The sequence below is a fragment of the Merops nubicus genome, unplaced genomic scaffold, assembly GCF_000691845.1.
Source record: "Merops nubicus isolate BGI_N331 unplaced genomic scaffold, ASM69184v1 scaffold12359, whole genome shotgun sequence".
Classification (NCBI taxonomy): domain Eukaryota; kingdom Metazoa; phylum Chordata; class Aves; order Coraciiformes; family Meropidae; genus Merops; species Merops nubicus.
This window is the reverse complement of record NW_008630219.1, coordinates 15,416-42,990: the sequence shown is the minus strand read 5'-3', so window position 1 is coordinate 42,990 and position 27,575 is coordinate 15,416. Positions and strand designations below refer to the sequence as shown.

The 27,575-nt window shown below is 42.8% G+C and overlaps 2 protein-coding genes across 4 annotated transcripts; one reads left to right on the top strand and one right to left on the bottom strand.

Annotated features, from left to right (window-relative positions):
* Positions 1-938: 938 nt before the first annotated feature.
* Positions 939-2,448, top strand: METTL21A (methyltransferase like 21A; the record flags this gene model as incomplete). The annotated part of the gene is made up of 2 exons (XM_008947205.1): positions 939-1,050; positions 2,051-2,448. Coding segments are annotated over 2 exons (510 nt in total), but the record flags the coding sequence as incomplete, so codon positions are not given.
* A 9,212-nt stretch (positions 2,449-11,660) lies between these two features.
* On the bottom strand, positions 11,661-27,179 carry ATF1 (activating transcription factor 1). Of its 3 annotated transcripts, none has more exons than XM_008947203.1 (7): positions 27,057-27,179; positions 23,497-23,643; positions 21,450-21,550; positions 18,666-18,808; positions 17,047-17,229; positions 15,620-15,770; positions 11,661-13,208 (listed from the first exon to the last, which is right to left on the bottom strand). In XM_008947203.1, the coding sequence occupies exons 1-7, from the start codon at positions 27,168-27,170 to the stop codon at positions 13,064-13,066; spliced, it is 984 nt and encodes a 327-aa protein (XP_008945451.1). In that variant the 5' UTR covers positions 27,171-27,179; the 3' UTR covers positions 11,661-13,063. The 3 variants fall into 3 exon arrangements, with proteins under 3 accessions (XP_008945451.1, XP_008945450.1, XP_008945452.1); XM_008947202.1 differs by having other exon boundaries at positions 12,876-13,208; positions 21,450-21,574; positions 27,057-27,170; XM_008947204.1 differs by lacking the exons at positions 17,047-17,229; positions 23,497-23,643 and having other exon boundaries at positions 13,064-13,208; positions 27,057-27,170.
* Positions 27,180-27,575: the final 396 nt, after the last annotated feature.

Below are 27,575 nucleotides of genomic sequence, written 5' to 3'. Positions count from 1 at the left end.
TGCGAAGGAAAGGCTTTTTTTTTTTTTCCGGTAAGATTTTTCATCCTTTTTACAAATAGTTAAACACTGCTTTACCTTTTTTTCCTCCTCTCCCAAGAGATGCTGGAAGGCTGCAAGGGAAACGGGCCACCTTAAACCCTGCACAGCCAGCGCCAAACACAGGAGAGATCCTGGATAACTCACAGAACTCTCACCCATTTCTTAACAATGGCCTGTGATGTTTGCTTAGTACCCTTGGGAGCACAGCGCAGCTCCTGCTGCCTGCAGCATCAAGGAGGACTGCTGATAACTTTATCTTGGGGATAAGGACTGTCCAAACCAGAGTGGTTTGTAGCAGACCCAAAGCTGCAGTTTTAGCAAACTCCTCAGATGAATTGGAGCACAGGGCTGTTGGTCTTTCCTGACACCAGCTTTGACAGAACTACCTATGGAGAGAGCTCCTCATCAAGATTTCTGTGAAACATAACACATCAGATACAACCAGATAACAGTGTTACTACTTTACTGTCCTTATGTCCTTCCTGACAGCATGCCAGTGTTGTGCAGAAACCTTCTGAAATGCCACGTGAGGTGCTATGAAACCTTATCATGGACTTTTGTAATACTGTGTTCATTCACCAGTGTTTGACACCCACAAGCTTTTATTTTCCAAAGGCAATTCTCTCTGCCTCGTGTTACGTGTGGGGATTCATGAAGCAGTGTTACCACATCTGAGCTGTAGCCTCCATGATTCTTTTTTCTTTTGCCTCTAAGAGAGTTCCATAAAACTCATACAAAGACCACACGTGCACACAGGAGGCAGAGAAAGGCTGAACAAAGTCTTGCTGCAGATCTGAAGTGCCTGACCCTTCCCACACCCTTCTCTCTCAGTGTAAGTCAGAAATCCTGTGTTCAGTATGGCTGAAGTTTGCCCTGTGCTTCATTGCCCTTGTCTCTAGGCTGTTGTGCTGTGTACTTACCTGGAGATAGGAAGCATTGATCTGCGGGACCGGTCTGTGATTGAACTGGGAGCTGGAACTGGATTGCTGGGAATTGTGGCCACGTTATTAGGTAAGGGCTTTTCTGATTGCTTGTTTAAAGCCGTTTACAACTGTAGTAAAACTAGCACCTTTCCATCTCCATGCCTGCCATAGGAGTTAGCACCACAGCTACACACATGAGCTGTGATGTTCCCTGTGTGAGTCATCCTCCTTTCCTGTGAGACTTCAGAGCTCGGGGTGCTATGTACTGCAGCCCTGGTGCCACTGCAGCTCCCTGTGTGGTGGGGCCGTGCGAAGGCTGATGCCTGTTACCATGGCACTCGGCTCAGCAGCGCTCAGCTCTGCAGCTCTTCTCCCCCAGGGAGCAAGTGCTCTGCTCACCGTCTTCCACTTCTCTGTGCAGCACAGAGAAACCACTCTCTGGGCTTGCCTAAGCCTTGCTAGTTTGTTTCCTTGTTCCCTGCAGACAGGGAAACCACGGGCTGGAGAAGTGATTTGCTTGTGATCTGTCTGTGGCTGGAGCAACCGTGTTAAATTCATGCTGGCTGTCCCAGGTTAACTTTGTAATTCAGCACTCCAGTGCCTGTGGAAGGTGCCTACTGAAATAATGAAAACAAAACACTCATGCCATGCAAAATCACAGGCATAACTTTTGTCTGACCTGTGAAAGAGGCTCTCTAGCTGCCTCCCTCCTACCAAACAAGTATGGAATGGTTAATTGCAACAATCCCTGTAACTTATTCTGTTGTCATCTGTGGAAAGGCAGAAAATAACTCATCTACTTCCAGGCACTAAGAAAAAGCTCCAGAAAACACCTTTTGTTCCCTACTCAACCTTCATGTGGAGTACAGTTTGTATTCTGAAGGGAAGGGCAGGAGGTATGTAGATAGAGGCCTTTTTGTTTGCTTTGTTGTTTTGTTTGTTTGTTTTTCATCAGGCAGCTCAGGGAAGTTGTTAATGTTTAACAGGAACTAAGGAGCCTGCTTGACTTAGAGCACTGTATGCCAAACGATGTTTTTATGGCCGTGGACTGTTTGTCTGAGAGGTGTGCTGCTGTGTGTGCTGCTTAGGTGCTCGTGTCACCATCACAGACAGAGCTGCAGCCCTTGAGTTCCTGGAGTCAAACGTGCAGGCCAACTTACCTGCTGAGCTGCGCCCCAGGGCCGTGGTGAAGGAGCTGACCTGGGGAAGAGACCTGGGGAACTTCACTCCGGGGGCATTCGACTTCATCCTGGGTGCAGACATCGTTTACCTGGAGGAAACGTTTGCAGAGCTGCTCCAGACCCTGGAGCACCTGTGCTCAGAGCAAGCTGTGATTCTTCTGTCCTGCCGGCTCCGCTACGAGCGGGATCACCGGTTCCTGAGGATGCTGAGGAGCCGTTTCTCCGTCCACGAGGTCCACTATGATTCCAGTAAGGATGTGCACATCTACAAAGCACAGAGGGGCAGTCCCAAGGATGACTTTTGACTCTGTGCTTTGTTAGCAAACTCCAGATGCTGTTGAATCCTGCCCTTGTTTCTAGTCAATACACTTGTTCCTGAGCATATAATTGCAGTTGTGTTATCTCACTGGCTGCTTGTCCTGTTGGTCTTGTCTGCTCAGTCAGATACAGCAGGGATTGGGCTTCTGCATATTGAACCTCTGCTTCATTCTTCAGTAGAGTTGTATAGGGTCTTCCACTGACTTTTTATCCAATGTAATTTTTGAAACTGATTTAAGTTGCAGAAATCTCCAGGCATCAAAAATTTCATTAAAAGATGTGTTGTTTAAAATCAAACCACACTTAATTTCTGTGGGAAACTTAGAAATAGAGTGGGTTTTTTTTCCCTTAGCACTACCTTAACTCTAGAGAAGTAAAAGTGTATGATATATATGCTAAGACTCCAGCTCTAAATGCTTTAGCCCTTCAGACCTCCTCCATCTCAAACACTATGGTAAAAGAAGACACTTAAAGGGCAATACCAACAAAAGCATCTGCAATAAAGTTGTTGTATTGCTGTCACTGCTGAACTGTAGAGGTGTAGGGGAACAAAGAACAAGATCTCGGGGTGGGGGCAGTGGGTTAGGAATCAATATTGCAGAGTAAGCCACCTTAGAACTCAGTGGTGTTCTACCTGACTTGCAAGTGTGGGGGCTACTCCTGCAGGACCAAAGCAATCAGGGGTCTTGGGGTGTCCCTAACGAGGTGACCTTCCCTCACTCAGATCAAGGCTCCTGGGAGCAGTTACACATGCACACATGCCAGCGGGGAAACTGAAACAAGGAGACTCAAACTGTTCTTGAAGTATCAAATCAGCCCTTGACTCTCAAAGTACTGCTAAATAATGCTGTTCTTTCTGCCTTTGTTTGGGGCTTACTCTGTCTCTGAGAGTTGTTGTTTAGGAGAGGAGGGTGCTGCTGTAAAGTCCTTGTGCCTTGGGGGAGTGCTTATTCTATTACTGGGGTCCTTGGGGCAGTGTCTGGATTTTTCCATGGCTTCTGTGCACACTGGTAGACACTAAGTAACTGATTTCATACCTTGAGCTTGTAAAAACATCTCTGTGTGTTTATCCCAGAAGATCCCACATGAAAAATGCTGCAGCCTGGAACCTGGCTCACACCAGCAGCAGGCTTCCTTCTCTTTCTAGTGGTGGAAGAATGAAACTGGTGAAAACAATGGGCTAACAGAAGATGGCTACAGTACTGAATGCAGGATTTACTGGAGTACTTTGTTGGGTGGGTGTGGAACCTTTTTTTCCCCCTTTAAACTTAACTTACAAAGCCCTAGGCGAGGTCCAGGCTTGATGCATGTGCATGTCTTTGGCACTGGCAGCAGCAAACACCAGCAGCTGCTCCAGGCCGTGGATGTTACCAGTTCTTTATCACTTATGTTTCCATCAAACTTCCTAACAGGAAAACATTATGCAGAGGTTCTGTGTTCCAGAAGTGATGTGCAGACCATAATCTGGAAATGACACATTTCTCACTGCTGCTCCCGTGAGTGAGCTCTGAAGCTCTTGTGCTTCATCCCTGGTGCATGTCTTATGTGTTTTCAGCTGAGTTCCTTGCTTGGCTCTGGGCTGGGCCTGAGAGTTGCTGCTCTGAACCACTTGCTTACAACACTATCCTCGGGAGCCACATGGTGTCACTAAAACAGCACTTACACAGCTGGCTGGGAATCTGCCTCTGAAACTAGAAATAAAGTCCCTTCGAGGGAAGGAAGGGACACATCAGCTTTAATTAAAAACAGAACATGATATGGGCTTTAATGTGCTAGACGTGGCTTCTTCTCTCCTATCAACTGGGTGGGAGCAACGGTTGGAAAAAATGATGAGCTCTCCCCACTGAAAAACTGCTTCTAGTTTTTGGAGTGTGGCTGTTCTCACCACTCCCCTTCCTTTCCTCTGCATGGGGGTTTCCTTCTGAGCAGGTCTGTGGTCACTGCCTGTCAGGCTGCCCCGGGCTGGAGCTGGGGCTTGTGAGCACTCATGACTTGGTCTGTGGGGGGTGCCTGCTACCTGGCTCTGCTTGGCCCCCCCAGGAGGCTGTAGCCTCTAGTAGAGAGCCTCAGCAGCTTATTGCCATAGTAGGAAGATGCTTTACAAGTTTGCTTAAATAGCACAGAATAAACCTCAGTAAAGTACAGAATAAAGGCCTGTGCATCAACCTACACACACTTAAAGAAGGGAGCTTTGCTCTGGGCCTTGCTTTGATGATAACCCAAGTTTTGTACTTTTTAAATAAATCAGTTTAATTGCAACCCTAGTTGTTCAGCAGCTTTCTGTGTGTTTCTCCATTGCCTTCCTGCGAGGGCAGGCGTGTGCCAGAAGAGAACCAGGGCTGGCCTCTGGCTGCAGTGCTCCTGCAGCCTGAAGGCTGGAGCAATGCCACTGTCCCCAGGTCCATGTGGGGAAGCATGAGCTGACACCAGCACTGTGGGCAAGGGCCTTGCCCCTGACCTGCTGAGCTCAGCTCTTGGTGGCCCCTCCCCAGCTAGCAAGAGGCACCTTCTCAAGGGGACACCTTCTCTGACTGCTGCAGGGGTACAGCTGCTCCTTTGGATGTAGGAGAGCAGCCCCAGGAATGCTGCAGTTAGCCCAGCACCACAAACATTACTTCTCGCTGCTTTTTAAGCTGCAGTGTTTAGGGGCAGGCACCAACCACGAGAATGTAACTGAGCTGAAACCTACAGCCCACTCTGGCTGGGCAGGGCTGACAGCCACTCAGTGCCTTCTCCTGCTCCACCTTGGGCTTCACAGCTCCTTTATATTCTCTTCACTTAGTTTCAGGGAGATGTCGGGAGTGAAGGACGCCAGAGGTGCAGGATGAGTGGCAGAGGAGTAACTGCCCAGGGAGTGAGCACACCAAGAGCAATGACACCTGCAAGCTCTGCCCCTCACCAACTGCTCCAAGGTGAGCTTCTGCTCTAGCACGAGATGCAGAATGGTAACGATTCAGTGGCTGTCTGGCAATTAAGCTAACACCCTGCCCAAGCACCTCCTGTCACCCTGCTCATCCAAGCACTAGAGAAGCCAGTGGGGTTCTCCTCTGCATGGTTCCATTGCATTGCTCCTGTTTTGTCAGAGGTGCTATGAACCCCTTTGTGGGGAGGGTGTGCTTGGGCATGGGCCCCTGAGCAGTGGGGCAATGCATAAATAGTCTTTTGAAAAATAAAATACTCACCCCAGGGAGAGGATCTAAGTGACATGGAAGCCACCAGGTAAGGTGTGAACATGCTGTGAATGGTGAGGACATCCCTGAAACGTTCCTTCTGCAAGGGACAAACCTCTCAAATGTCACTGCAACTCGAGTCACGTTTGATTAATGTTGACACAGAATATGAAACTCAGCCCTGTATCTTGAGGACAAAGAGCTTCAAGGTACAGTGGTGTCAGAAGAACAGGGTTTACCAGCTGACCTACTGACTGCACAGGGAGTATTTCAGCCCCTCAGTCCTGTGGTACATTTTTCTGAGCAAGTACATGAATGGCATTATGAAAAAGCTCAGCTGTGAAAACCACAAAATCCTTGTCATAATGATCTGACCTTACTGCCTCCCCTTGATGTCACTGGAGGTGTGTTTACCTCGGTGCTGAATTGGTTCCTCTGGCTTTCGTCCCAGTGTTTGGATCCAGCCTTGCAGATTACATAATGGGGCTGTGATTCTCACAGTGTTTGCTGCCTTCTGTTCTCTCTGTTATTAACATCAGCAGTACATGGGTTACAGGAATGCTCAGCAGTGGGAAAGACAGCATATTTTCACTGTGAAAGGGAAAAATCTCCCACACATCATTACAAAATTGACCTAATTGCCACCAGAATGGATACTGGAGAGCAGGCTTAAAATTACCAGAAGTGGAAGAGAAAATTTGTTTTCCAGGACTTAACATATCAGTAATCAAATTTAATTAAGATTTTAAAAGCCTTCCCTTTGGGGAAAATACCTCATGAATACTTACACACGTCACATGAGGCCACAGATCATGAGAGGACATCATACTCTGCTTAAAATACACCTTTCCCCATTTTCTTATCTACCTACCACTTGCCACTAATTTAGTCTAAATGGAACATCCTGCTCAAAAAAGAGACTTTGTAGAGGTTTTTTTAAAGCATGTTTATGTGACTGCACATAAATGTTTGTGTAAAAAGGGAGTTATGACAGTTTATACCACAAAGGTTACAGTAAGAAAAAGCACTTCTTTATGACAATAATTCACAAATTCACAAGGATCACTTTAATATACAAAGCAATTGCTACCATTCTGAAACACAAAGCAGCTAATATGTACATAGTGTTAATAAAATGCATTATAACCCAGTACAATTTTTTTTTAAAAACAGATAAAGCACAAAAAAAAAAAAAAGTAAAAAAAAAAACCAAAAAAACAAACAACCAAAAACACAACAGGGATTTTTCTAGATTTTTGGGGAGATGTAAATAAGAATTTATTTTCCTCCAATAATGGATTTTCCTTTAGTCTTTTAACTTCCACAAGTGTGTGGGAGTCGAGCTCAAATACCCTGTTCTGTGCTGACATGGTTTGGGGAAACAATCAGAAATGGAGGTGAGGTGAACTTACTCTTTCCAGCTTACATTACAAAGGGAGAATAATGACCCTTGCTCTGGAAGCTTCCCTGAAAAACCCTGTTCCAAAATAATTTCAAATCATAAATCCAGAGTAGAAACAACTCTTTTTAGAAGTGAACAACCAATCTGTGAACAAGTCTGTGGAGGGGTTGGCTGCCAACAAGCACCTCTTGCCTTGTTCCCCATTCCATCCCTAGAAATCCATATAAGCAGCACAGTTTCAAATTTCATACACACTTGAAGTCCTAACTTTTTAAAATTCGTGTTTTAATATAAATAAATGTCATTACACACATAAAAAATGGAGTGGCACCTGGATAAAACACAGCTTGTGGAGAGCATCCAAACATCCTTAGTTCTTAGGAGTGGCAGTTTCCAGACAACTAACTGGCTCAAGGTCTTGCTTCCCCACCCCCTCACTCAGCTGTGCCCTAACTTTGAGAAGAACATGTAGCTGAGGCTGAGACCAAGTGAACCAACTGCTCCCAGGGCTCCAGGACTGCAGTAAGTGGCCAGCTTCTGAAGTGCCCCAAGCGTGGCTCATGCCCAGCCTGGCCCCTGCCCTGCCAGCACGCAGCTCCCAGGGACAGCTGACTTCTCCTGCCTCTCCCTGCTGAAAGTGAGACCTCAACTCACCACTCACACACCCAGTCACAAACTGTACTTGCAACAGGTCACTGGCTTCACTTTGTGCTATGCAAAGCAGCCTCAGCACGTCTCTTTGCAGGCCAGAGCTTAAAATACATTTAAGAAACATTCCAAGGCAAAACACATGAAATACAAACACTCTTCACCAACTGGATCTAGTCTCTTTTCCCCACAGATGTATAGCTTGAAGCCACATCCATCCCCAGACCTGAACCTGTCACAAGCACACAGACAGGATTTCAGCACCCTGCTTCTCTTCACCAGGCTGGCTCCTCCCAGACCAACAAAGCTTCATGATACACTCAGGTTTCCCCAAAACCCAGTGCCTTTTACAGCTAGCAAATCCAAAAGCTCAGGGAAGCCAGTTTCCAGGCACAGTACAGAGAACCACCAATGTACTGTAGGTGTGTCAAACCTGCTCACAGTGACAGATTCCAGGGTTATAGCTAAATGATCACTGCTCCTGCAGAAGAAAGGTGTTTGTGCTTTATCTTTCAAAGCAGGGTGACGCCTTGTCAATGTACCTTTACTTCCTGGGGTCAGAGAACTGGAAAGCCTCCTGATTTATTTTCTTGGAATGCAGCCTGTAAAACCTGCAGCCAAACCTCAAATTACAAAAAGGGGAACGAAGCAGCTGAACAATAGTTTAGCTTTCCTTCCAAATTAACCTCCCTTTCCCACTTGAGATCACTGAACTAGTTCTACTCTAAAAATAGTTTCACATCCATCCCGTCCGTACTGCTCTGAGACAGCACACAGATTAATCCCTCTCAGTCTTCAGCACTGCCAGGAAGATCTCCTGCCATCCTGAAGCAACGCCTGCTGCAGCCATGTGCTGATCAGCAAGTTCAGTTTGTGAGGGAGTCAACTGCTGTGGAGCAAGGAGTGGATTGTGTGCAACCAGCAGGACTGCACTTGTGCCAGGAAGCTTCTCAAGCAAACCCAATTGCTCTTAATGGTTTTTTTTTTGTTCAGTGTTTTTTTTTTTTTTTTTTTTAAAAAAAAAAAGTGCACATTTTACTTAAACATTTATGAAGAATATAGTGTAACAAAAATAAATACGTGACCTTTTGGTTAGCTCATTGGCAAAGGTTACATCACTAACCAGCTTCAGGGTGAAAAAATGACAATAAACCCAGGATCTTAGAAAAACACTGAAATCCTCTACGAATTGTCAACGATTTGCAACCACTGATATTGACCTTGCTTTAATGGGGAGACTGATCTTTACTTTAACCCACAAAAAGCACTGGCTGGCTGTCATAAATTAAAAAAACATAAAATAAAAAAGCAGAGGCCAGTTTTCACTAACAGATGATTTGCAGCTGCAGTCTACTGGAAGCCCAGATTTAAAAAAAAAACCCCTGTGGTACAAATTTAGATCAGAAACTATCAGGGCTGTTTTTCCTTAATAAATCTAACTTATTTTTTTTTTCCTGAGCCTCGTAATGATTCCAAACACTCCATCAATTTTCTGATCAATGTACAAGTACCAGAGAGGACAGCAGTCTACAATGCAAACATCAACTACAGAACAGCCAGAACCTACAGGTGTCTGTAGGGTCCTGACAAGCAAGACAGGCTAAAATTGTGCTTTCACCTACAAGCAACGGTGCTGGCAACTACCCAATTCTGGTGAAATCTTTGCTTTTAAATAAAAACCCATCGCCAGTACCCCAGGAGGAAAAGAGAAGTCTTATCAGTGGTTCCTGTAGAGAATATCACCTTAAGAACCTTCCCAATTGTTTTGCCTTTGATAGATAGCTGCCAAAGAGAAAAAGCACAAAAGTGAATTATTCTGGGGGGGCGGTGGTTGTTGTAAAACAACTGTTGACATGATTTCAGAAATCTCCATCAATAAAAAAAAAAGAACCCTAACCAACTAAAAAAAAAAAACAAACAAACCAAAACCTCACAAAAGCCATGAAAGATGAAATAAACTTCTTGAAAATGGCTAACTGAGAAACAGCACAAAACAAACCAGTAATAAGCGCTAGGATAATGCAGCCCACAACTCCTTCACACACACACACACACACACATCCACACACACCCAGACACACACAGAAAAGTAAAAATTTCTTCTGACCTCCATATACTATAATACTCAGCATTCCTGACTTAAAAGCTCTCAGAGCTGTAGATTATATACTGTGTGTATATATATATATGTACATATATTATACATATGTATTTTTCCAAGAATATCTAAATTAAAAGAGCACCTCTGACAATATCTTAACTGCCTGATCGGTGCTGTTGTTTTGCAAAATAATGACATTACAAAAATTATATTTCAAATCAATTCTTGTTTATTATGAACATAATGGAGCTAGCCCTTTCTAACCTTCTCTTCAGGTAAAACAGGCTATCAGTTCTTGAAAACTCACAACCGTGAGATATAAAACTAACCCTCCCTCCCCCTTGCCAGCATAATTTCTGTCCTACTTCCAAATGGCCTTAGTTTATAGAAGCTGATTACCCCAACCTCACTACTTGACAAATGACATGTGAATGGATTCCTGTGTCATATTCCTTCCCTTTTTGGGTCAATATGAATAGCAAAGCATGTGTGGGCAACCCTAGCCAGCCCTGTACTTGGTCTAATACTTTTTCATTATTGTCATTTAAAATTCCCATTAAATAAATTCCGGTCCCTAAATCCTCAGTGCAGCATAAATAAAAATACCTTGCAGATCCCTACACACTTTAAAATAATGTTTCTTTTTGTCAGTGGAACGTTCGTTGCTGATGAGGTCTGGAGTGATACCAGACAAACGGGTAGCACAGTTCTCCCCTCACTGCCACACGAAGCTGGACCAGCCCTGCAGCAGCAGAACCTGCACCAGCCCTGCAGCAGCAGAACCCCAGCTGGCTGCCACCTCAGGCTCCTGGCCACCCAGCTCCCAGGCTCTGTGCCCAGTGACTACCAGCAAGTGCTGTGCACTGGTCGCTGCCCGCTGGGATGGGCTCTCACCTCACGGCCAGCCTCACCCCGGTCCACTGCCAAACCTCAAGTTCTTACAAACTGATGGTTCCCCAGAGGAAGCAGCCCTAATGTAGGTGGGTACAGCCTTGTCTGTGCTTCTGAGAGCTGGAGGAACCTTCCGTGTGCCCGTGTGAATCAGGGCACCATGAGCTGGGTGTTTGACAAGAATAACCCCTGCGTTATCAACGGTTCCACCTCAGCACTACTTCTGAAAAACTGCTGACCACTGTATGGATTTGTATCCTCTGGCTTCAAGAATCTCTAAATTTTTCTAAAAGTATTGCTGAGAATTTAGGGTCTTCTTTAAATCTGCATTGCTAAACTAATATATTCATCTTCCATTAAATAAAAACATGAACATCGATTCTCTATGGCAGATAAAAATAGATCATTTATAAACCCCCTGAAAACTTGTGAAAGTGAATTATTTCATAATTCTGATACTTATGTTCTCTTCTTGAAATACAAACGTAATTTGAATTTATCGATAACTCTAGATTTAACAATAATGCTGTAAGTTTAACCCTGCTCCTTTTAAAGTCTCTTGGAAACTGAATGCTCTCTCAAATGAGAAAACTAGAATTTTTAATACTGCTTAGCTGTTTGAGACTCAACTGCCCAGAGTCTTCCAAATGTTCTTCTTATAACATCACATGGATTGTGTAACCTTTTAGAAGCTCATGTTTGAAATTTATCTTAAAACCAGGTAAGAGTGAATGGGAAGAAAATATATTCACTATACTTTGCTAGGCGAGGCATTAGTACAGACCAGAGTCTTTTTCCTGCGTCTCTGTCTATAAAATTTTGACCAGAAGCCCAAAATAAAATTACTCCATCAAATGACTCAGGTTAATATTTCAAGAGACAGGCTTCAGAGGGCCAGTAAACAAACTCCACATGATTCTTTTTGACAAATTCTTTTTGACAATTTCTCAACATTATTTTTGGTTCTTTTTGAGCATGATTTTTTTTGAAGTCCTAATACTTAGTATAGAGTTTTTTTTCAAACATGAACTATCTTTTTAACCATGTAAATCTGGGAAAGGTCATATCTCCTCAGTGCACACAAAAAATTGGATCTTGCAAACATCTGAGGCACATGAGTCATTTCACTTACAGGAATAAATTACTAAGTAAATCTGACCCTTTACACGAAAAAAATTCCTCTGAATAAATTAAGAATTTAGCTAGCCTGACCAGATTCAAATAATTAACATTGTCCCTTGCAAAGCAGAAGTTGGAATATTTGTGTTCGAAGTCCTCTTTAGTATTTGAGGTTGTCCTGTTAGTTGTCATACTGCAATTTAATTTACGTATGGAAGGCAGCCTCAAAGTTTGAAAAAGAATCCAGCAAACCAGGCTGATGTTTCCATTGAGTACAATAATTTCCATTACATAAGCCAGGGGTAGGGAAATGGAAATAACCTCACTGCTTGAGAGGACTTCGGACACAGACAACACAGTCATCAGGGAATATGTCTGTGGAATTGGCCATGCTTCAACTGCTTAGTTGTTCTGCATGCAGACAGGCAGTGCTTACCTGTGTTACCCTTGCTTACCAAGTAACTGTTTTCAAAACACCAACACTGTACCTTTTTTGACTCTGAATTCCTTCCCCATCCAATTATCACCTCCCAACCAATATCCTATGCAGTTGGTATTTGCCTTTCGTGCATTCAGAATGCTGAACGCGCTCGCACACGGGAGCTTTGAGAAGCAACAACTGACCAGTGAAGCTCATTTCAATGCTTCTGAGGTATGGAGAAGTTTTTACTAGTCCAGGAGGGCTTAATACAGATTAGAAACCCAACCCCCTCCTGGGCTAGTTTGAAAAAGGGATGTTATCTCCACACCAGGGACGTGACTGCCTCTCGTTTGGCGTGCCGCTTAGCCGTGTATTGTTATAGTTCATAACAAATATGTGAAACCAATTTGGCAACCATTGCTTCTTCATTGCACCACGCATGCTCCACAGGTCTCTGCACCAAGAGGCTGGGGTGGCTCTGTCTCTAAGGCAATGGGAAGAGCTCAGCATAAATTCTTGAAATTCTTACAAAAGGACCCTCCCCACAGTAACTTCCCAAGCGACCACTGCTACTCCCTGAAGAGGAGGGGGAGACGAGAGAGAAGCCTGTTCTTCTTCACACTGAGATTGATGATGAAAATAATCTTGTAGGGGGAGAAGTGGAGGCAAGTACTTGAACATTCACAGTTTGATGCAAAGCACAGATGAAGTATATTCTGTAGTTGCTTCAGGCAGTTTTGCGCATAGAAAAAAAGAAATGTTTAGAAAATAAAAAGTTTACTTTGTCTTTCTGGGTACAGCCAGAACCAGTCTCTATCCCACCTGGACAAGTGAAAATGGGAATCCAAAATTAATCTGATTTGTGGCAGTAGAGGTCCTTAAGTGCTTTCAACTCCTCAATCAGTGTCTTGTTTTGGTTTTCAAGCACAGCCACTCGATTTTCTAGACATTTCACATACTCCTTTTTCTTCCTGCGACATTCACGTGCTGCCTCTCTGCAAAGCAAAGCAAAGGCCATTCAAATCCACAAGGATCACTTCCAGACATGGGCTACTTAACTGCTCACATCAAACCTTTACCTAGCACTGCCATTTTTTAGAACACAGAGGTATTGTTAAGAAGTGCAAGTTAGGAAAAAAGTGCTGAGTCCGTAGCAATAGTTCCTCACAAATCACACACACTCTGATGATCCACAGATCACTTCAACACGCAGATCCCAGTAATCCAGCACCAGTAAAATTCTGCTGCTGTGAGGAAAAGATCCTAGACAATGGCAAAACTCTGCTTGCAGGATTTACAGCACAGCCTTTAGGCTGAGTTGAATGCTGCTGCTGCAGTGATTTCACTGATTTTATTATAATAAATAGACAAGTATTAAAAACATGGATAAGACCAACGTTCATCTGTTAATCTCTTTATAGTCTTAACCCTTCCCTTTGCTGCAGCCCAGCCAATACTAATGGTCAGGATGTTCAAGCAGTGGGAAAAAAAAAGCTGTATTCAGAGCATTCATGTACTTGCTACATAGACTGGTGATACAGTCAGTGTTCTGGAAAATGAAAGGTCAAAACTGAACCCAGTTCTTCCACTTACTAGATAAATAGTAATTGTAGTACCAGGTGGAAAAGAATGTCTGTCCCAGGACCCACCTGGTAAGAAGACTCTAAAAGTAATTTTTTAAGTTCAGCTCCACAAATGAGTCAGGGTGAAGAAAACCTGGTCTGTAAGCCCTGGAAGGACTCACCTATCCATTTGTCACTCCTACAAGTAAAATTTCACCTGCTCACAGCACTTCAGTGGGCCATGTGCAACATTCAGAATGTAAGTCAAGGCAGGCTGTTATTTGTGTCACCAAAAGATTAAGTACTACTGGATCAGAAAGTGTCTCCCAGTGTGAACTACTAACTTGTCTCCTTGGGTGACAACTTTTTCTTTATGTGATTTTTTGTGCCAGCCTGGGCTGTATATTAAGCCACTTCAAGTCTGTGTGCATGTTATTAATTATGAGCAGCTAGAGTTATATACTGTTACAAGAGAGCTTTTAAAATGTAAAATTTACACAGAAAATTTGCACAATAATATCTATGAATATTTAAACTATAATCCTTCAGTAAGTACCACCTCTCCATCTGCCTCTCTCTATCCCTTTCCCCTGCTTTGCTATGCTAGAGTTGCAAATACCTATTAAGCAGGCAGGCTAAAAGAGCTACATGCAACCTGATACTGTGGCAAAAGCTGTCAATTTTACTCAAGTAGGGGTAATTCCCCATTGTTTTTCTTGGCTTTCCCTAAAACAAAAGCTTTCTTTTACTGGAATCAGACTGCTGACTAAATGAGGGTATTCAGAATGCTAATTAAATTTTTCTCAAATGCAGAGCCTGAAAGGGTGACATCCATTCACTGATACCAGAAAAACATATAAAAAGGAGAGATGGGTGACATTCTGTACAAAAACCTATTAAAAAAGTGAACTCTGCTGTTCAGCATTATTTACTTCATTAAAGCCCCTCAGATAAGCATTAGCTCTGCTCATGTAACTTTATACTGTGTTCACAGCTCAGCAATCTACACCAGATAAATGCAGCTGTAGGACATAACAGTTTTTTCAGACTGAGAGATGAAGCAAACAGTGCTTTCATGGGGCTTCCCCTCCTCGGAGGGCTCAAGCTTGCTGGGATGGATCAGCTCAGGCCCAGCCCCAGCCCATCCCACTCCCACAGCAGTAGGCTGAAGGAGCATCATGCCCTCCTTCTCTCTGCTGGTCCCTTCCTTCATTACCTACATAAGCCCCACTCCAGTGGGCTTGGCTATTCCTCCTCACACAGTAACTCCTACAGGGTTGAGTCTCCTCTCTCTCTCAGCCCCTTTGCTGCCAAGATGGGCTCCAAAAGACCTCAAAAGGAGTAGCTGCTAGTTCAGCCTTTCCTTAAGTCTTTCTGCCTTCAGAGGTTAAAACCCATAGGGCAAGCAGCTAAAGAGAATGAGTGAGACAATCAAGAAAGCACTCACAGAGAGAGCAAGTGAGCCAGCAGCACAGAGAATGTGTGCAGAAGGCTAAGGTAAAGAATCCAGGAAAGGAAACCACATGAATGCACTAACTCAAAAAAGTCTGATCACCTTGGTGTTTGTAAGAATGTATCTGCAGTCCTACAAGTCTCTCACCAATGACTTTTCTCCTTATGCTACAAACTCACACACCTCACAGGCTGAGTCTGACCCCTTAAGGTTTCATAGTCACGATAGATGGCATAAGCAGATGTGCTTCTTTGCTTTGCACCTCTAAATAAAGGCAAATCCTTCAGAAAGCATTTCATAAAATGACTAGAAAAAGCTGAGGACTCTTGGTGCTCAGCACTGGAGCCCTCTGCAGAGCTGGCTGGGGACAGGGTGGTCTGAGTGTACGTGCCTGTTCTTCATGAGACGCACTTCCCTCTTGCGCGCGGCCTCCTCTGCGGGCTGGGTGGGCAGTGCTGGGGAGGATGCCATCACCACTCCTGGGGCAATGGTGCTGGTGGGGGCCGTGCGGATCTGGTAGGTCTGCACATCTCCTGAGGCAGCTGAAAGACACACGGGGACATGACAACAGTCTGTGCCAGCACTGGCAAACACCTGGCCGTGTATCCAACCACGCGCTCTGGGCGACCGCCCAGGAGGGACCACCCTCAGCTGGGTCACCACTATCTCAGTCTTGGTTAATTAATGTATGCAAAGCTTTGGACATTTCTGCTGTAGGTATCTTCACTCGTGCTTGATAACTTCATCTGCCTTGCTGTATTGCTGTGCTTCTTTCTCCTTTAGTACATTTCTTTTTACTTCTGTTTTTTTTTTTTGCCAGTTTTAGCACTTTCAAGAAGATGAAGGATGGCAAACAACATTTCTAGCTATGCTCCCAACATCTATCTGCAAAAGGAGAAACTGCACGTGTGTTTGGCACAGAAAAAGAGCATAGAAATGTAGCATTTACTCCAACAAGAAGTGCAAACTAGGCACTCAACTTTGTGACTTCTCTAGAACGAACAAGGTCCGACGTTTCTTGTTTGTTTATAGTTTGTTACATTTGCTCCTGAAAAAAAATACCATGCCCACCTAAAGAAATGACATGTCTCTAAGAACACACAAAACAGATCAGTGCAACAACAGTATTTTTTTCAGCTACATATGCCTGGAGACCTCTCCATGGGGTAACTTCCAAATCACTTGCTTTACAATCATAAAAATAACAGAAAAGTGTATCCTTGCTTTTAAGAAACAATTTTTAATACCCTCCCCATTTTTTTAACAAATCAAAACATGTATTTTAATGCAACAAAAACCTCAGCTTATTTCAAGTTGAAGTAGCTGTGCTTCCTCTAAGAGGTGGGCTAGAGCAAATCATCTCCTGACACACCTTTCTGAATTATTCTAAGATTCAGTGATTAAGTACTGGATGACGAGTTACAAAAGCCACAATAGGAACTTTAATGCTTCACTTAAATTCACTATTGTTGTAGATAATTATGTGGGAGAAGTCAGAACTGTAAAATAGTACCAGTTTTTGCAGAACATATTAAAAAAATAATTGTGTGGCCAAAATAGAGGAAATACAGCATAGGAAACCAAAAATAAATACATTGTTTTAAGAGGTAAATCCAAAATAGCCAAAATTTTATCAATCTGAAGGGAAAGTCTCCAAGAAAATGTGACTAATAGCTTTGTCCAGAGTTTCCTTTAATCATTCTGGAGACTTACCTGTGGCTGTTAATTCTGTTTCCTGACATTTCACAGAGTTAGGTTGGCGACTTGTATCTGCATGGAGAAAATGTTATACAGAATGACTGGCTGGAAGTTTCTCACCTTGTACAACTACTTGGTTGCTGGGTACAAGTATCTGTTGTCCATCTGTGGTCTGTGCATATTGTAAAATGGTGGTGCCTGGTTGGGTTGCAGCTGCATTGGTCATAGTCAATGTCTGGAGACCTTGTACTCCATCTGTGCCATTGTTAGACAACTGGATTGCTCCTCCTTGGGTAATAGCAACTGAAGAAAAAAATTCACACAGCATTTAAGACACTAATGTACTCATTAATTTACAGTATTAAAACTAGAATATGGAAGAATACTGATCTGAGTTAAAGCCCTCAAATCAGACACGTGGCTTTAATGTACACTGAAGAAATCATGCTCTGAAAATAAGTTCTGAATTTTTTTGTGCAACCCATATTTTTAGGGGTGGCAAAAACCACAGCCTAAACCCCAAATTAGTTTCTCTGATAAAACACACAGGACCTCCCAATCTCTACAGTCCTCCCTCAGGAAATACTTTTAATTTGTTAGTTAAGTTGTTGTTCTTGGTTGGTTTGGGTCTTTTCCTCAGTCCTTTCTTTTTCCTTCTCATCTGAAATTCCCCTCCTCCTTCCATGCTTTATGCCCTTCAGTCTCCTCTGCTGCTACTGCTATCCACCTTGTGTTTCACTTTCTTCTTGCCTTGGCTTGTTTTTTTCCTTCTGATTGTGTCCTCCCTTCTCTACAACTTCCTCACACCTTCCTAGCAGTGTTTTTATTCATAAAGGTCCAGTTTCATACTATTCTTTTTCTGTCAAGCAGTCTTACTTTGCTGGTTTTTTTCCCCTTTCTTCCCCTGAATCCTGCCATGCAGCTGTACTGAGACATCACCCCTCATTCATGATTCCACAGAATTTCTCTGTGTTCCTGTATACAGACCCAGCAAAACCTCAAGTATCTGCACAAGCAGGTATTTTACAGCTAGGATAGGAAAGCAGAGTTAACCACATCAGCTTCTATAAAATTAAGTAGGCTATTAGGCCAAGTGGCTAAGGACTAAAGAGAGATACAAAATTTTAAAGAGATTTTAAGATGTAACCAAGTAGTTTTTTCCCCTTTTGTATATTTAATGTTGTGTTTGTTTGAGACAGCATGTAAATACTAGTTTTACTGCTGCAGTCTCAATCCTTTAAGTCAAAGCACTGTATCTATAAACTCTAACAAATAAAGAAAACACAGGAACTTGTATGTTACACATTTTAAAGGCTGCTTAAGTTCTCATTTTTTCAGGACTTTCTAAAAATGTAATTGCAAACTGTAATGTTTTTCTGTTTATGAGGTTATACTTTTGTGAACCAGTATTAGTAATCTGCCAGGAAAAAAAGGAAACTTCTGAATTACCTCCTGTGGGTCCTGAAGTGAGAAAGTTTATTATAGCACTGTGGTTAGTTCATAGTTTGCCTCAGGATGCATTAGCTGCACTAACTAACGAGCAGTCCCAAAATGTGAATTGAACACTTCAGATACTTACAACAGGAATGTGTTTAAAAGGCATGGTTATCAAACAATCAAATTAAAGTCAACTTATTTTCACCTCCTGCTTTGTCCCAGTCCAAACAGCTATAGAAATAATAGTTCTTCATCTTCTCATTCCCACTTACTAGCACCACTGAGAAATTCAGACTACATACTGTACTGCCCACTGCTGGTTTGGTAAATGGGAGTTGGCACCGTAACAGTGGCGATGGCAGGTGCTGCTGTTTCCTCTTCAGACTTCTCTTCTTCAATCCTTGGCACTCCTGGGGCGTCTGAGGACAAGTCATTCAAAATTTTTCTGGCAAAGACAGTGTGTTGTAGAGATTTTAATAAAAATCGTGGGGAAAAAAAAAAGTCTATTTGATACATAATGCTGGAGAAAACTGCAAAGTGCAGTAAGCCAGCAAAATATGGGTGCAGAACAAAACACCTGCACTATCTTCACACTGTTATTGGAGAGGATTGTTCAAAGTGCCACACCAGGATAGGCAGCACAGAGCTGGCTGTGCTTACCAAGATACTGGTGCTTCTCAACAAGTTCTTCTCAACCCAAGATACAGCTGTCCCAAACTGCCCTAAAACAGGTTTCCCTCTCATTCATTTTTACTGCTTCCTGTATGTAAAAACCTGTCTCTCAACTTTCATTAAGGAACTGTGTTTCAGAGGCTGTGAAGGCCTCAGCCAGAGAGCTGAGCATAAAGGAAATTAGGAGAAATGGTTGTAAAGAGCAACCAGTTTATAATGTCACACCTGTCTAGAAGACAATAGCAGTGTTTGAGTGAAGTCACAGTTACATTTATGGGTGCCCTGTCTGAGAAAGCTGTGAGATTAGCATAGGTAAAGGAAAATAAAACAATTTGTTTATTTACTTCCATGGGTTAATTATCCAAAGCCCAAACTGCTAAAACACTACTGCTATAGGTCCCCACTGAACATGACTGTAGACTGAACACAGCAGTTACTGCAATCTGCATCATTTAGAACAAACACTGTCCCTAAATAAGGCTCCTAAGGCTTCTGGAGCCAGAACATCTGTATGGAGCTATTTGGGGAGAGTGGTCACTCTGCTAAGCAACTTGCCTAAAAGAGCTTTGCTGTTGGTGTTTGGACTGTCTGTACATGCAAGAACCTCAGCACTGCACAAGCACCCAACTGTGCCAAGCCCCACTTGGACAAATAAAAAATTCCCATCCAGACAGTTTGCAATCTAGGTGTTGCACCAGAAAATCTACTGGACAAAACAGATGAAAAAATAAGGAGAGAGCAGGGAGGATGAGGAACAAAACCTTAGAAACTCAAAATAGACAAGAAGCTGCTACAGCTCACCACTTTTTAAGCTCATGTCAGATATGATCCAGTGATTAAAACTTCCCTTTGCCATCACAGAGATAGATTTAAGATAGAAGGTAAGGTGGCACCTTTACAAATACAGGAGCTATGAACTCACATGGGGAATACATAATGTACTTCAGTAACAGGATCAAAGGGGATTTTCTGAGGAAGAGGTAGAGCTTTCAATTCTGTGAACCTGTCTGCACCTATCTTGTCCCTGGGGCCAGGCAGAGCAGCTTGAATAATGCCAAGCAGCAACTCCCCAACCCCAGCAGTAGTGTGGCTCAGCCCTTCTGGCATGACCCCCACACCAACCTGACCCCTATCCCTGCCCAGAGCCTGAGCTGCCTATACAAGTTTTACAATTACAAAGTATTGCTGAGTCACCAGGAACTGGTTTGAGGAGAGAGGCTGGGGTGTGGCATCAATGTGTCCATCTCAACGGGACATCAGCATCCACAAGTACCCTCTTCTCAGTTTTGCCTGCTTGTTCACTTAACTCTTTTGTCTGACAGTGTATAGCCATTCTTCCATGTGTAGTAAAAGCAAGTGTCTCACTGCAGAAGAGGACTGCAAGGAAGTCTGTGGCAGCTTTGAAGTGAGCAACACTGCTCCTCACAAATACAGTATTTTCCTAGATCTATCATGGCTAGGCATATTCAGCAATAGTTTTCACTGCCATCAGCAGAACAGCCTTAACAGCTGTTGGAGAAGGTAGAAAATAATCTGCAAGTGCTGAAAAGAAAAAATAGTTGAGATATGCTCAGGCCTAGAGTCTAGCTTGTATTTCTAAGGTTATGCTCATAAAGAAGAAAAGGAGCACCTGAATTTTCTGAAGCAGCAAGAATCCACAAGCCACTTAAAACCTGCTGAATTTTGCTGAACTCCAGAGTTATTAATTTATGCTATTTAGCATGTTTTAAGAATGAAAAGTGAGATTTAGCACAGAAAAAAAAAGCTGTGCAAGACCTTAATTAATAAAGTAACCTATGACTAATGCTGTGTAAAGGAGCACCTCAGCTGGCCTCACCGCAGAAGTATTCACCATGACAACTGAAGACACCAGATGCCTATCATTACATTCAACTCCATACCCTGACTTCTTAAACTTCAAACACAACCAATTTTGCTCAAGCAGATATTCTGTCTGAGCCACAGAACACCACATGTTCATTGAAAGTCTCATGGGAGAAAGGAATTAAGTTTGATTGCTGCCAGCTTTTCAACAACCACAAAAAACAATACAGTTTATTTTTTGCAGACTAGATTATACAGAAGCCATTGTCCTACAAACCTTCAGTGTATTTCATGTGTTAAATATCCATTACCTCTCTCTCTTGAGGCACCAAGCACAAGGACACCTCAATGTTTTACAAATGTGGCAATTAGCTTGCTCTCAGCTCATTTCTGTCTTAACCAGTCTAACAGCTGAGGTTTCTTCCTCCTCCTATCTGCTTCTCTCTTTACATTCCATTCCATAGAAAGACATCACACAAGAGAGACTTCAGTTTGGTAAATGCAAAAATAACCATACAACCACACTGTTTGTCTCCCCATGTGCAGAATGTATCCATCAAGCAAAATGCTTCTGCTTTTAAGCTCCATACCTGTAGGAGGGTCGTCTGGAAAGAATTTCTCTTCGTTTCTGTGAGTCTGTGACACTGTCTACTGATTCCTGTGAATCTTCACTTTCTGCTATAGTGGAGATCTGTAAATAAGAACAGCAATCAAACTTCAACAGGACACTTCCAGTGCCTTTATTTTAAGGAAATGCTGACACCCTGTGAGAAACACTACAACATAAGTATCCTACAGTGCTTCTACCTAGGCAACGAACAGAAATGGCTGGATGTTGAAGTAACAGATCCAGTGCAGAATGACCACAGTTATCTACCCATAAGAGTGCCCCTTATCATTTAAATACTCCAATAAGAAAACATAAACTGTAATTCCATACACTTCTTGCTTCCCATGGTTCTTTGCTTCCATCCATTTTAAAGGAAACAAAGATTTTTTTAGTAAAATTTAGGGAAAGAATAACTAGAGCCAACTTAAAATAGCAGAAACGTTCAGAAACAAAGAGCAAAACACTGCAGTTGAGAAACTTCAGTTTATAAGTAATTGGTATGTTATAGAGGCTGCCTTGGGGGGGAGATTGTCAGGAAAATGTCATAGGTGAAGATGCTAAAAAATAATGCACTGCTGCAGCTCTGAACATCTGTGCTAAAAAAAGGAGAAAGGTTTGTGATGGAAGGCTAAAATGTTTCTGTCAATCATATTTCAATCATTTTAAATTCCAAGTATGCCAAAAATGCAAAAACATCTCCAATACATAAAAAGAGAGACTGTTTTCCAAAAGGCTGTAGTCAGAAATACACAAAAGGTACTGACAGAGAATAGAGCAATGCCTGTGTGAGAAACACAGCTCACAGCCTGACATGTTATGCACTGTAGGAAAGATTCCTCAAGGCTCCAAAATCTTCCTGGTGCCCAAATCTCAACAGCTATCAGAGAGTGAGCCTGAGCAGGTCCCAGGCTGACTGTGAAGCGCTGGGCTTTAAATATCCTAACAGGCTGGCTCTGCACTGAGCCAGGTGAATTCCAAGCATAGTTTCATTGTCAGTCTCTTATCTTCCATCTCTGGGCTAGTAACTTGTGCACTTATCTGAAAACTGCTCACCTCGATAGATTAAAACTCTAAACTTTTGACTCCAACGGCTGAGGAGGGTAGAGCCTGCCAGAAACTCAGCACTAAAGCTGACAAAGAGTAAACAAAGATTATTATCAGAATGGCCTAGTTTTAAATTATGCACACCTTATTATTTTTTAAAACAATACCCAGCTAAGTATCTGTATCAAATAGTTACAATGTCTACTTCTAAAAATCAAACATTTTTTGAGTTCAGTGTAATAACAGCAAAGGAATGATGTCTGGTCCTTGCCTTAGGTAGCTGCTGTACACTAAGCAATTTCTCTCTCTGTATTCAGGAACACTGAGCTTACAGTGGTTCCAAACCCAAAAAAAGTTACAGGTTTTAAAGATTTCAGACTACTTGTCCCCTGTGTCTTCAAGCTACCTCATCATATGGCATTATCTGTCTTGCTTTACAGAAGAGAAAATGCTAAGGCTTTACAGAGCAAACATTCAATGAGCAAATTTTAAAAACATTTTAATGAGAGGACTGATAGATTTATTCTAAGGACACAGACTCTGCTTTGTAAACCAATGCAAATATTTTCTAAGTACCAAAGACCCTCATCCCAGACTATCAGCCTCACGAATGATTAAAGATTACGTTATTTAAAACAATATTTTTTTGTTTACTTCAGAATAGTATGAACTGAATAAAGATTATGAAAATACAGTAGAGAGAAAAGGTACAGTAATACTGTAAGAAAAATAATGAAGCTGTTAAACTCACCAACCAAATTCTAGAGAGAAATGAAACTCAGCTATGTTTGAAAGTGAAAAGTGGTTAGACCAGAAGAAAGTCGTAGAGTAGTGAATACTATGCAGATGTTGCCTTCCACATGCTCTTAAAAGTTTATATAAGCAAAAACACAATCCAGGGCACAAACACCTTAGAAACCTGTGAACTGGCAGGACTGTTCAAAAGGCCCAATTCGTGTATTAGGAATTTCTTCAGGCAGTACCTGAACTGTCTGGACCTGTGGAGACTGAATGACTGAGGGCTGGGCAGCCTGAATGACTCCGTGCACTTGGACCGTCTGCCCGTTGGGCAGCTGGACTAAGGTCACTGTGGGCGCAGAGGAGGTGGCGTGAGCTGCTGGCATGGACACCTGCAGAGAAGAAACAGCAGGCACAAATTAGGGTATTGCAAAACCTTCTGATTCCACTACCAAAAACGCTTTTTGGTGAAAGAATGATGCCTCTTCTAGACCCCAGTTAGATGACCCAAATGTTTCGGTGTAATATAAAACCCCCTGAACTGCCTAAGCCAAACATCTGACCTACTTTTACAAATTAATCTAATGCAGAAATTCTGCAGGCTCAAAACATCGCCTGTAAACCCACTGACAAGCATGAGGAAAACATAACTGCCTCCATTTTGAGGTAACCTAATAAAACCACACTATTACCTTTTGCTTACTTCAGTTAGACATTGCTAGGACTTGGGTGTTACTCCTACAGACACTGCTGAGTCAAAGGCAAAGACATATGGGAGGGGAGCTATTTTTGTTCTCACTGAAGAAAATGCAAATGTTTGCCAGATGTAAGCAGTCAGAATTTTCAGGGACTCATACCTTTCAGACTTTCTAGAGGCTAAACTATATTGAGCAGCTGGCAAAGTCCACTTAAATGAGGAAAACTGACATGTGTTCAGACAGAAACCCCACGGGTTTGCAGTGGAAACAAATGGTCTGTAGGCAGTTACTGTGATTCAGTGTAACGGGTCAACACAAACTGTAGTCTTAAGAGTTATTTCTACGAGGAAAATCTGCCAGCATTTTAAACCTCAGTTCCTAAACACAACTTTGCTTCTCCAGCAGGGGCCTGCAGGCCCAGTGGCCACGCCAGCAGGGAGGTGGTCAGTGCTGCATGTGCAGCCAGGCGCGTCCTGCGCAGGGCTCGGCTCTGAGCACTGGTACCCCCCCAGAGCTGGCCACAGCAAGCAGGGAAGTCACTCTAGCAGGTCACAGGAACTGCAATGGGTGGCTGAAGGGCCATGGGCTGGAGTTGCCAAGCAGATGCCCTGGTGTGCATCCAGTACTGCAGCAACTGTGTGGGGACACAATGCACGTGTTCACGGCTGGGGGACACAGCTGCTCTACCAGCGCACGAGGCCCTCGCTCTGTGCCTGACTCCTGCCACCATAGCCCTCAGGGCAGGGCTGCAGGCAAGCAGGAGCTGCTCTGGCAAGCCACAGCCACGTCATGGGTCAATGACTAGCCAGCCCTCTTCTAGACATCCCAGTTTGGAAAACTGAACAATCCTTCAGTATTTAACAGTGCTTTGAAGAAATCTGCCCGTGTAGCTACAAGGTGAGGAGGGGCTGCACTGCTCTCCTACCCATCTCAAAGAGTTGCTGTGTACCAGAGGCAGAAGTAAATCCTCTGCAGCCCCCATAACACGTGGTTCTCAAAAAGCTGCACTAGCTGAACTCTGAATTTCCATAAACATCCACCACTTACAAGGCAATCTTGCTTAACAACAATATTAAAAAGGGAATTACATGTAGACCTCTTTCCTCCACAGCTGTCTCTCTCTAATCCACAAATTTGTGTTTGCCTTCAGTTCACTTTTGCAGGAAAGCAGCTGCAGCATTCTATGTTGGTTACTTAACTCACATCTGAGAGAAACCCGGGCTGAGATTAACATGAGTGCACTTTTCTCTGGCAAATTATATTCCTCTACCAAGTGACCTTTTTTAATAACTCATGTGTGTGACTAAACTGTCCTTGGCAATGGCAGCAAAGCTGATCGACTGGAGGCCATTCTGTGGTTGGACTAAGCCAACAGCAGAGTGTGACTTCCGCAGATGTCTCTGACTCATACCTTGTGGAACTGGAACGAGTTTCCTTTTGACTCTGAAAACGACCCGGAACTCACTAAAAACGCAGCTATTAAACTAAGCTTACAAGAGGGGTGACCTTACAAGAGATAATGAAAGAATTAAATTGACATAATTAGTTATTTAGGTTTGCCTAAGCCTCTGAGGGCACTCCCTAATGCCAAACACTGGCACTTCACGTATTAAAAATATCGTAGTGATGTAACACTGATGTGAGCAAGTCAAGGAGTTATGTTTCGACTGCTGTAACACCTCCAGGAGGAATATAAAGCCTGGGGAAAAGCTAAGGTGCATATAATACACTGAATGACAACAGAGCAAAATTAGGAAAAACATATTTCTTTGCATTTCACATGGATCTTAACTATAGCTGTATAGCTTCTTCTTGCTTGGAAAAGAAATCACATTCAACTAGTGTGGTGATCTTGCCCAAATAACGTGCATTCAACCCACGACATACTTGTAAGGTCAGCTACCTGGGGGCTAGCATGTTAGCACACAAATTTAAAACATTCTCTGTTCTCTGGGCTGAATCTTGATGCATACCAAGTGAGAAGCAGTTTACTGGTTTTGCAAGAGAAATAAACCACTTCCACTCGGTTCACTCTGAAGTGTTATTCACACCACCTACACCCTGCGCCTAAGTTAGACAGTGAGAAAACTGCCCAAAGAGGCAAGCTGGTGCAGGGCAGCTGGTGGCCTGTAAATTCACACTTCTGCTCCACTCAACAAACCCACCCTGTGCATTTTAACAGCTCCAGTCCCTACACTATCACTTGAATGGAAGTGTACTATCGCTGGTTTACCAAAAGGTGTAATGACTTTAAAAAGACATTAATAATTTATTAAGTGATTTAACAGTTGTGCCACTTAAAAGACACTCAATTCCCCAAACTATGAGATCTAAAACCTCTGTTTGTTCTTGGCAGACTGCAAATAGTTGTAAAACTAAATGGTTACAGAAGAGAGACAATCAGATTCTGTGCTTATTTACACAATGGAGTTGCTTCTGCCAATATCCAAGAATGAAACCAGGATCCAACATCAGAGATGTAGCTGGGATTCCATTTCTTGTCTCTCCAAAATAATTTGGGGATAATGAATGATCTACTACTGTCTCTTCAAACAGCCAACAATTCTGTGAAATTCTGGAGACAACAGGGTAGCATGAACTATCAAATGCCATGTTGTTCCACTTGATGTTTATAATACTAATCCCATCTGATAAGATGTTGTATTTGCTGCATTATTTATCTATATTTTCAGTTTGTTTTCCTCAAAATTAAACTGACTGCTATAGACAAGCTTCTAACAGAAGATGTTAACAGTAAAACAATCCAGTCAATATATAAGACAGTAAATTACACGTTTTTCTTAAAAAATATTTTTCAGTGGTATGGTTGTGGTAAAGAATGCTAGAAATATTTTCATTCATTATTCTGTTAACATTACACAGTTTACACACATACAGTTCTTCAGAACTAACACAGCCTAGTGTGATGGGAAGTTAAAAACCTCTACTGCTTTAAAAATGCAAAGACAAGTATTAAAGGAACTAGACACAGCACCTGCTTCAGAATCGTATCAATGGAGCCTTCTCTCAGGCCCACAAGCAGACATTATCCCTCTTAAAAAAAAATTACCCAATAGGTAAAACTATTACATGGTATGATTTTATACCTGGGCTAACGTTGCAATCTGTGGTTGTGCCTGTACTGTCATCTGTTGGGTTTCTGCCTCTGTAACGGCTGCATCTCCACTCTGCTGGTTCTCTGCTCCAGATTCCATGGTCATTTAGTTACCTACAATCACAATATTTGTTGTAAGTCTGGGTTGGTATGCAAATCCATTACTCTTGGTGGATCTGGTAGCAATCACTGCAGCTGAATTCCCATTACTACATACTGGTTTTATTTGTTTACTAAAGTGTTGCCAAACTATCAGCATTCAGGCAAAATTTTTTCGTGCCAGGTGTCTGCCTCAGGTGGATTTTTCTGTGTATAATGTTTATGAAAAACAGGTCCAGTCTCCTCCAATAATGAGATCAGAAAAAATGTTGTTTTGCTCATCTTAAAAAAATGGCTTGAGCAGTTGCAGTGTGATGATCTAGTACCTCTGCAATTCAGAATAACGACCAGTCTGTCAGGAAGGGCAGTCCCACAGTGCCCAGGTGACAATATGCCCTCCTGCAGCCCTCCC